We start from the raw sequence: 9,172 nt of genomic DNA on the forward strand, positions 1-9,172 counted from the left end.
GCGGGCGGGGGCCTGCTGGGGGGAGGGGGGGTTGAGCCGGGCTTGGGAGAGAAGGGCAGCCTGGGCGGCAGACACCTTTTCAGGACCGGCCGGCAAGCCTCCCTCTGTGTCCCTGAGGAGCTCACGGGCTGTCAATGCTGTGCCCAGCCCCCGTGAGAGCTCTGTCGTGCACCGACCCCTCTCTGGTACTTTCCTGCACAGCGAGAGCCAGGTTGGCGTAGTGGTTAAGAGCAGCGGACTCTAATCGGGTTTGATTCCCCACTCCTCCTCCACATGCAGCTGCTGGTGTGACCTTGGGTCAGTCACAAGTTCTCTCAGAGCTGTTCTCTCAAGGGCAGCCCTCAAAAGAGCTCTCTCAGCCCCGCCTACCTCACAGGGTGTCTCTTGTGGGGAGGGGAGAAGGGAAAGGAGTTTGTCAGCCGCTCCGAGACTCCAACTGAATCCAGTCTCTTCCCTTCTTCTTCACAGTGGGGTGATCCTCTATGCCATGGTGACAGGGAAGCTCCCCTTCAAGGAGCGCCAGCCGCACAAAATGATCCACGTGATCAAGCAGGGACTGGCTTTCCGGCAGCCAATCTCACCAGGTACAGGAGCAGATGTGACCAGGGCATGGGCCCTCTTCTCCCACCGAGAGCCTGTTTGGTGTAGTGGTTAAGTGTGCCGTGTTAAGTGTCTGATTCCCCACTCCTCCACTTGCACCTGGCTGGATGACCTTGGGCAAGCCACAGTTCTGGCAGAGCTGTTCTTGCAAAAAAAAAGAGCAGTTCCTGTCAGAGCTCTCCCAGCCCCGCCTACCTCACAGGGTGTCTGTTGTGGGGAGGGGAAGGGAAAGGAGTTTGTAAGCCGCTCTGAGGCACCTTTGGGTAGTGAAGGGCGGGGTAGAAATCCAATCTCCTCCTCCCCCTCTTCTTCTTCGCCAGTCTGCGTAGACTGACTTTAGTTGTTGTAGATTTTCCAGGCTGTATGGCTGTGGTCTTCCGTACACAACTAATGAACTCCGGCTGTGAAAGCCTTCGACAACTTATTAACACCGACTTTGATGGACCGGGGGTCTGATTCCATGCTTTCTGACGCGCAGGCTTTCTTCCTGCTTCCAACACATGCGCAGGATAAAAAGTTAAAACAGCACGTGTACCAATAAAGATGGCAGAGACATTTAAAAGAGCTGCCTCCTGGCCACAGCCAGTAAAAAAACTAGGAATTCAAATGAACTCCTCTAACAGGAGGAGGCAAACCGCCACCCACCAAAGTCCAGACCCAAACTGGGCATACTTTGCTTGCTGCCTGAAAGATGGGACAGCCCGGCAGGGATGGGGGAGAAGAGCTCCAAAATGGGGTCCCAACCACTGTTCCCTCTAAGCTGAGTCAGTGTGAGCTAGCTCACTGTTTTTTAGCCTCCAGCTCACACATTTCTGTCTCAGCTCAGGAAGGATGGAGCTCCAGGGCAGACTAATTTCTGCAGTGGTCAAATTTTTGCTCACAAGACTCTACAGCTTAGAGGGAATATTGGTCCCAACCAATGCTCCCTCTGAGCTGTGGAGTCTTGCGCGCAGAAGTTCTGCTTTGTGAGCTGCCGACATTAAAGTGGCGAGCGAGCGATTTGGCTGCAGCGTAAATTAGTTTGCTCGGGAGCTGTCTTCCCTGAGCTAAGACAAAAACCTGCGAGCTGGAGGCTAAAAATCTGTGAGCTAGCTCACACTGACTCAGCTGAGAGGGAACACTGGTCCCTGAAGGGAGGGGCAGTCCAAAGAATGGCCCTAGTGGGCAGGCAAGCGTGTCCAGGAGCAGGGTCGCCCCTCAGCTGTTTGGGCCCCAGACCATTTAAGGCCTGTAAACACACACACGTGAAGCGGCCTCCAACTGAGTCAGGCCTTTTCAGTCCATCAGGGTCAGTACTGCGGACTCAGATGGGCAGCAGCTCTCCAGGGTCTCGGGCAGAGGGCTCTGACATCACCACTGCTGGGTCCTTGAACTGGAGATGCTGCTGGGGGTTGAGCGTGGGATCCTCGGCATGCAACGCAAGTGCTCTGCCACTGAGCACTCCCCATAAGCAGAGCTGGCCAGGAAACAAACCGGAAACCAGTAAAGCCCTCCAAAGCGCCGGCAAAATATGTTCACACACTGGCAGCCCAGCTGCTGCACTGGGGGCCCAAAACGTCTCCACGGACTGCAAGAGCCCTGCAGCACCTCAACACCAGGCTTGGACTACGGCCGCCCTGGGGTGGCTGCTGGCCCCACCACCTTCGCCCTGGCCTGGCAGGAGGGGCCGCTGGTTCCTGGCCCAGCAGGGGAGGGTGTGGGCACCCCTGTTCAGGAGGAGGAAGGAAAATGGAACCCCAGCCTCCTCTCCTCTCCATCCCTCCCTCCCAGAATGCCAGAACCTCATCGAGGGCTTGCTCCAGCTGAAGCCGGTGGCCCGCCTGGGGCTGCAGCAAGTGGCCACGCACCGCTGGATGCTGCCCGCCACCTCTGCCATCTTCCACCGCGTGATGAGCTCCATCGGGGCCCATCCGGAGTGCAGCACAAGCCAAGAAAAGTCAACAGCAGCACAAGGTATCTGGGGGAGGGGGCAGAACCCCACCTCTCCTGCAAGGAAAGGAGGCTGGAGGGAGGCATGGCCTCACTCACACGACGGGGGGAACCCTGTCTGGGGTGGGGTGTGTGTGCACGGGGAGCACTTGGCCCCTTTGCACAGCCAGTCAGCAGTCCCAGGCAGCTCCCCAGGTAGAGGTGCTCAGAGCAGGAGGGTCTACACAATTCCTTGGGGAAGGCAGAGGCAGAAGCAGAGAAGCAATGCCAGGAGACCCCACCAGAGCAATAGCACTCACTCTGCGGCTCCCAGAGCACCACGGGCGCAACGGCTAGCAACCAAAAGAGCCACGTGACTCCTTCCCCCCCCCCATCCACACACATACCGAAATATGAGTATTAATTATTGAAGGTCAGCTGTTAACTGTAACTTTTTAAAATTACCGGAGAACCTCAGCGCCTGTGGGGCTCTCTCTCTCCCCAGCACCCTGGCACTGTGCTCAGTCGTTGGGCCTCTGGAAGGAGGGGAAGGGCTTCTCTGCCAGCCCATGCACGCTCTCTGCAGTGGGAGGCACAGAAGCTCAGGAGAGATGGCGAGGTTGCCGGGGTGCCCAGAGAACGGGCTGGCAGTGGAGGGAGTAAAACCAGCGCCACCCAATGGCGTCCTGCTTGTTCTTTTCGGGGGTGGTTTTATTCTCTTCTGTGCAGCCAGCTTCCTCCCCCCGCCCCCGCCCCGTTCCCTGGCTGCAGAGAAGAGCAAAGGAGGCCTCCACTGCAGGGGGGCTCAGAGCTTACCCTTCCCTCCAGCAGTGGGGACCATGTGCCAGCCAAAAGCCTTACCAGGCAATGATCCTGGCCCACTTTCCTGGAACATGGGAAGGGTGCCACATGAGGAAAGAGCCCCAGAAACTTTGGCCCGCTGAGGTCTTTCTCTCAAGAGAAAGACCAACCCAGGGAAATGCTGATCGCCACTTTGGGGTCAGGAAGCAATTCTTCTCCAGGCCAGATTGGTCAGGGATCCTGAGGGTTTTTTTGTCATCTTCTGGGTATGGAACAGGAATCACTGCAGGTGGTGGAGGGGGAGGTATTTATGAATTTCCTGCATTTTGTGTAGGAGGTTGGACTAGATGACCCCGGGGGGCCTCTTCCCAGTCTATGATTCTATGCGTTCATGAGGCAGGGCCCCGAGATCAAAACCTCACACTGAATTACCTCGGCCCAGGCCCATAGATCGGCAGTGGTACCACTAACGCCACAAACAGGAAACACAGCAAGAATAAAGGCTCCTTTGGCAGTAACAACCCCCCCCCCCTGCCGCCTTTGCAGCCGAGACCACCGGAGGCTCCAAGTCGCAACTCCCCGGCCTGGAGAGCACAGCCAAGACCCTGGAGGGCATGGCCAAGGAGCCCAAAGCCCTGCCGACCCCCCGGGCCTCCTCCGCCATGGGAGCCTTCCCCACCCGGCCGAAGGTGGAGAAGAAGAGCCCTGAGACCACCACCACCACCCCCGGCAACTGCGTCCTTCAGCTCCCCTCCCCGCGGAAGACGGAGCGCCCCCCGAGGCTCTCCCTGTACCGGCCCAGCCTGCTCACCACCCTGCAGCCTTTCCACCACCTGCCCAACTTCCGCAAGCCCGGCTCGGCCCTCTCCGCCAGCGCCTACGTGGCTAGCAAGCGGATGGGGGAGAAGGTCCCCGCCCGGGCAGCGGCGCTTGGCGGCGGAGGCTCCTCCAGCCTCTCCAAACAAGTCCACTCCCTCTACACCATGACGCCGTGCCCGTGAGCCACGCCCCAGCCCCACGGCCCCCCCCTCGAACTCGAGCGGCTCCCCACTTGGGGCCGGGGGCCCCTCCCCTGCTTGGGCCTGACCCCGCGCCGGAGGACAGGCAGGAGGGGGCACTATTAAATCTTATTCAGAGTCCTGGGCTGCCTGCTGAAGTGTCTGTGCCGGCCGGCCCGGCCCTCCGGCAGACGTGGAACCCAGGAGGCCCCGGCAGTGGCGGCGGCAGCAGCAGCGGCGGCCCTCGAGCGGGCTGCCTCAGCGACTGCAGCGGCCCCAGTGCTGTTATTCTGTTTCTCTATATACATCAGTGTATCCTTGCTTTGCGTGGCTGCCTGTCTCATACCCTCCTGTCGCGCGCATCGCCGTGTGCTGCGAAGGGCTGCTGTGCGCCTCCCCCCGGGGGAAGGGGGGTGTCTCCCAGTGACCACACTGTGCGGGAGGAGGTGCTGTTCTCCCACTTTCCTCCCCCCAAACTTCCAGGCAAGGAAAGCAGTGCACGTTCTCCGCCCTCAGAAGCTGAAGTTGCATTTTAAGGGGAGGGGCCAGGGCTCAGTGGCGGAGCATCTACCTGGCCCGCAGAACGTCCCAGGTTCAACCCCCGGCATTTTAGGTTAAAAAGACCAGGGGGCGGGTGATGTGAAAGACTGGTGGGGCGGAGGCCGGATTCACATGTTCGTACCCATACTCCCCCCACACCCCTTGGTCCCTTCCCTCATGGGGGGGCGTCTTCCATATCCCCTGCTTGGCCGAGATCAATGCTCCCTCTAAGCTGTGGAGTCTTGTGAGCAAAAATTCTACTTTGTGAGCTACTGGCAGTAAAGTTGTGAACGAGTGATTTGGCTGCTGCATCAATTAGTTTGCTCTGGAGCCCCGTCCTTCCTGAGCAAAGACAAAAACGTGTGAGCCGGAGGCTAAAAAACGGTGAGCTAGCTCCCACTGACTCAGCTTAGAGGGAACACTGGCCAAGACCCCAACGGCTACCTTGCTTCCTGTGAGTCTGAGCCTACATTGCTACAGCAACACGCCCACGACCCCGGATCCTTTCCCTGCAGCAGAGTACCAAGAGTCACCTTGAGCCTCGTGAAGATTAGTCTCCTTTATTTTGTTTCTTGTCCCAACTCCGTTCTCCGTCTAACTTCTTTGGTTCGCTCTGGGTTCGGTGCCAATGCATCTACGCAGCCCTCCTTTCCCTCCCTGGCGCAGAGCAGCTACTGGGGCTCCAAGGACCAAGAGCTCACTCCAACCCCACAGCAGAGCCCCCACCCTGGGGCCTCTTCCCACCCCACCCCACCCCACCGCCAAGGGGCCAGCCTCCCCCCGTTTGCCCAGGCCCCACAGGACTTAGAAAAACTCCCTGGTCAAAGACCCGCAGCAGTCGAGGTCTGCTAAATAATTCCCACAACCAATTTAGAAAAACGAGGGCACGACTGCTAGTGAGAATGAGCTGCTGCCGGTGCTCACTCCTGCTGTGTCTCACGGGATGGCTCTGCCAGGGGCTTACGGCACAGGGGGGGTGGGGAGGCAAGCGTGGGCCAACGGGCACAGCTGTCCCTTTTCCTGGGTCCTCCAGCCCTCCACAGGTCACCCAAGGAGAAGGGCCCACCAGCCATTCAGGAGGCCCCGCACTCTCTCAGGTCCCCGACCTGCAAATCCCGCCGCTTGACTCTGCTCCTCGCAGTGCCCGGGACGAGAGAATGCAGGGCAGCCCTCCCCCCCACCCCTGCTGGCACCCTCTGCACCTCCCACTACGCCGGCCTCGGCACCAAAACGCCAGGAAAAGCCAGCCAGCCGTCTCGCTTCTTAGTCAGACAGGAGGACTCGACCCCTTTGGGGTCCCGCTCCGAAATGAGGTCTGCTGCAGTCCCACCGCTCACGCGCAGCCGCTGGGGGAAGTGCCACGCGGGACGTTCTGCCCGACAGACCACGGCGGCAAGAGGGCGAGAGTTCCTCCAGTCTGAGTAGCCCAGCAGGGAGTCGGCGGGGAGACAGCTGGGCCTGTGGCTCCGGGGAGGCAAGGCCTCTTATCCCTGCGGGGACTGTGAGCCAGGGGCAGGCTGCTCACGCTGCTGCTGCTCCTCCTCCTCCCCCCGATCCAGACGCTGCAGCTGCTCCTCGACTTCCGCAGGGATCTCCACCTCCAGCAGGTTTTCCATCCCAGGTTCTGGCTCGTCGCCGATCAGAACCTGCTTGGGGCAAACGGACCCAGGCTCAGAGGAGGAGGAGGAGAGGAGCCCCACCTCCCACCCACCCCCGGCAGGCGCCCCAGGCAGAGACAGAGCAAAGGGAGGATGGTCTGAGCGCCCCCACACCCCCGTACCTGTATCAGCTTCTCACAGGCCGCCAGGACCCCGGGGTCCGCCTCCCACTTGTGCAGCTCCCGCAGGATAAAGTAGGTGCCCCTCTCCCGCACCAGCAGCCGCCCCGGCTTCGTGGCGGTGAGCTGTCCGGGGGTACAGGAAAGAGCACGCACTCAGGGGTGGGGAGGGCCTTCCGCCCAAGGGCATGAGTTCAAAACCAAGCAGCCCAAGAGAGGCGCCAAACGGCCTGGCACCCACACCACCTTTCCAGTGCCAAAGACAGGACTGGGAGGGGTTTGGGACATCCTAAAAATTGAAGGCCCTCATCCCGTCAGAATGACCAGAAAGTTGTTAACGGAGGAAAATCTGCAATAGGTCAGAGACCGAACCCTGCAGCAGGGACCAGACACGCCGGCATGCATCAGCAGCATGGCTCCCAGGCGAGGACTCACCAGCAGGAGGGCCTCGAGGAGCAACTTCCGGATCTCCGGGTCCGGCTCCCGCCCCTTCTCCGGCGGCAAGTACTGCAGGTCCAAGGGCAGCTCTGCAAGCAAGAGTGGGGAGGTCGACAGCACCCCAAGCCCTGCCCAGCCCCACATGCACAGGTGCCACGGTCCAACAGAGCCCACAGTTCCAGGCGCTCTGCATGCTCCAGCCAGGCATTCCCCCAAGGCCCTCCCCCCTCCCCTCCCGGAAAGCGGTACCGTCCCTGCGTCAACCCCCTCCTCCCCCTTTCCCAGTGGGACCTTACTTTCCATCTCATCCTCTGGAAACTCCTCGGGACCAGCCAGCGGGAGCAGCAGGGAGGGCAGCAGGTCCACTTGGTCACTCAGCAGCCATTCGTGGTGCCCTGGAAGAGAGGGGCATGCCACACTCCCACCCCTGCCAGGCCCAGGGGGAACAAGGCCGGCCACCCACCCCCAGGTGGATTTTACTCTATTTCAAAGAATGGGCACCATTCTTCTTCTTTGTCGTGTGGGAAATAATCCTAGCTCTCCTCCTCGTGCTGCAACCTGGGTGACACTAAAGAGCTAGAACTTTTGGCTGCCAGACAATTGTAGGATCTCCTGGCCCATGTTCCCTCTAAGTTGTGGAGTCTTGTGAGCAAAATTTCTACTTTGTGAGCTCCTGGCATTAAAGTTGTGAGCAAGCGATTTGGCTACTGCATCAATTAGTTTGCTCTGGAGCCCCATCCTTCCTGAGCCAAGACAAAAATGTATCAGCTGGAGGCTAAAAAACTGTGAGCTAGCTCACACTACCTCAGCTTAGAGAGAATACTGCTCCTGGCTACACTACACACATGGAAGCAACCAGTCAACCAAACAGTCTTTCTCAGGACTGCTTGACGAGGGATATATAGAAGACTGCATCTAAACCTGTCAGCGGGCACCAAGGGGGTGGCAAGGAAATGCATACCTCAGTGATTCTGCTGTTGCTCTTCTCCATTTTATCTTCGAGATCGGCTGAGAGCGTGACTGGCCCAAGGTCACCCAGCCAGTTTCCAAGGCAGGAGTAGGAATTTAAACCTGGGTCTCCCAGGTCCTAGTCCAACACTCTTGACCAAATATATCACTGGCTTTCCTATGTTGTTCTTTTGAGGGGCTACAGTAGAATAGTACTATCATGAAAGTAATTTAACTAGGGGATTACCGAGAGAAGTGACAAGGTGAAATCTGACCTCTCACGTCATCAGTTGGTATCTAGTTATTTTCCTATCTCAGGGGCAAGAGAGGTCTATAAAGAGAGTGATATCAGTGGGTCTTTGTAGTGATGCTCTTTGGGGGATGATCTAAGACATCCATCCCAAGTCAATTGTTCAAATTGGTCCTCCTGGGAAACCAGTAGCCAATTTAGATTGTCAAATCTCAGATTAAAGGACTCGGTAGGATTTTGACCTCATAGATACTGGGGCAAAATAACTCAAGTTATGCAAGAAATGAGGGACCATTTGAGGGACAGATCTTAGGACTGGGTTTTGAACCCCATTAAGAGCAGCAGATGTACAAGCTTTTCCCATTCACCTTGTCATAAAAAAATAAATGCTTTTATGTCTGAAGTGGTTCCCTGCTGCATTTCTGAAATGGCCTTGTGCTCTTTGATGAGTTCTGTAGCAAGCAGCTTCTTGTACATCTCTCTTTTCAATCTAAATGAAAACCAAGAGCATGTGAGTGGATTCAGCTCATGCAGGAGCCAAATCTCTCGCTCACCACTTTAATGCCAGGAGCTCACAAAGTAGAATTTTTGCTCACAAGAACCCACAGCTTACAGGGAGGCTTGCTCCTGACCAAGACACCACCCTGGCTGGGCACGGCTCGGCAGAAGGAACCGAGGACCTCCGGCGAAATCAAAGCCAAACCCAGACCTGTCCAGATTGACCCACCAGAGACCAACCCATGCCCAAAGCAACGTCGAAAAGAGACTCCTTTCCGTGCCTCCGGGAGGTCTGCGAGGAAGGGGAGTGAATGATCCTGGCACCCAGGACAGAACGTGTGGGGCAAACCCCACCCAACCAGCCCCCCCTCCAGGCGTCCAGGCCCCCCAGGCCAGAAGAGAGCCCCCCTGCTC

General features: G+C 58.2%; 2 protein-coding genes across 2 annotated transcripts in view; one reads left to right on the forward strand and one right to left on the reverse strand.

Moving 5' to 3' along the window:
• LOC107116563 (testis-specific serine/threonine-protein kinase 5-like) overlaps positions 1 to 2,489 on the forward strand; it is a gene marked incomplete at its 3' end in the record, with an annotated part of 12,802 nt that extends 10,313 nt beyond the window's left edge. The window contains exons 6-7 of the mRNA XM_015418499.1: positions 469 to 584; positions 2,371 to 2,489. Coding sequence (XP_015273985.1) covers positions 469 to 584; positions 2,371 to 2,489 — 235 coding nt within the window. The remainder of the gene's footprint in view (positions 1 to 468; positions 585 to 2,370) is intronic.
• Positions 2,490 to 5,823: 3,334 nt separating this feature from the next.
• HGH1 (HGH1 homolog) overlaps positions 5,824 to 9,172 on the reverse strand; it is a 4,703-nt gene continuing 1,354 nt past the window's right edge. The window contains exons 2-5 of the mRNA XM_015418500.1: positions 7,359 to 7,457; positions 7,060 to 7,151; positions 6,628 to 6,750; positions 5,824 to 6,493 (exon numbers count right to left, since the gene is read on the reverse strand). Coding sequence (XP_015273986.1) covers positions 6,332 to 6,493; positions 6,628 to 6,750; positions 7,060 to 7,151; positions 7,359 to 7,457 — 476 coding nt within the window. The 3' untranslated portion in view covers positions 5,824 to 6,331. The remainder of the gene's footprint in view (positions 6,494 to 6,627; positions 6,751 to 7,059; positions 7,152 to 7,358; positions 7,458 to 9,172) is intronic.

The sequence above is a fragment of the Gekko japonicus genome, unplaced genomic scaffold (genome assembly GCF_001447785.1).
Source record: "Gekko japonicus isolate JY-2015 unplaced genomic scaffold, Gekko_japonicus_V1.1 scaffold275, whole genome shotgun sequence".
NCBI lineage: Eukaryota > Metazoa > Chordata > Lepidosauria > Squamata > Gekkonidae > Gekko > Gekko japonicus.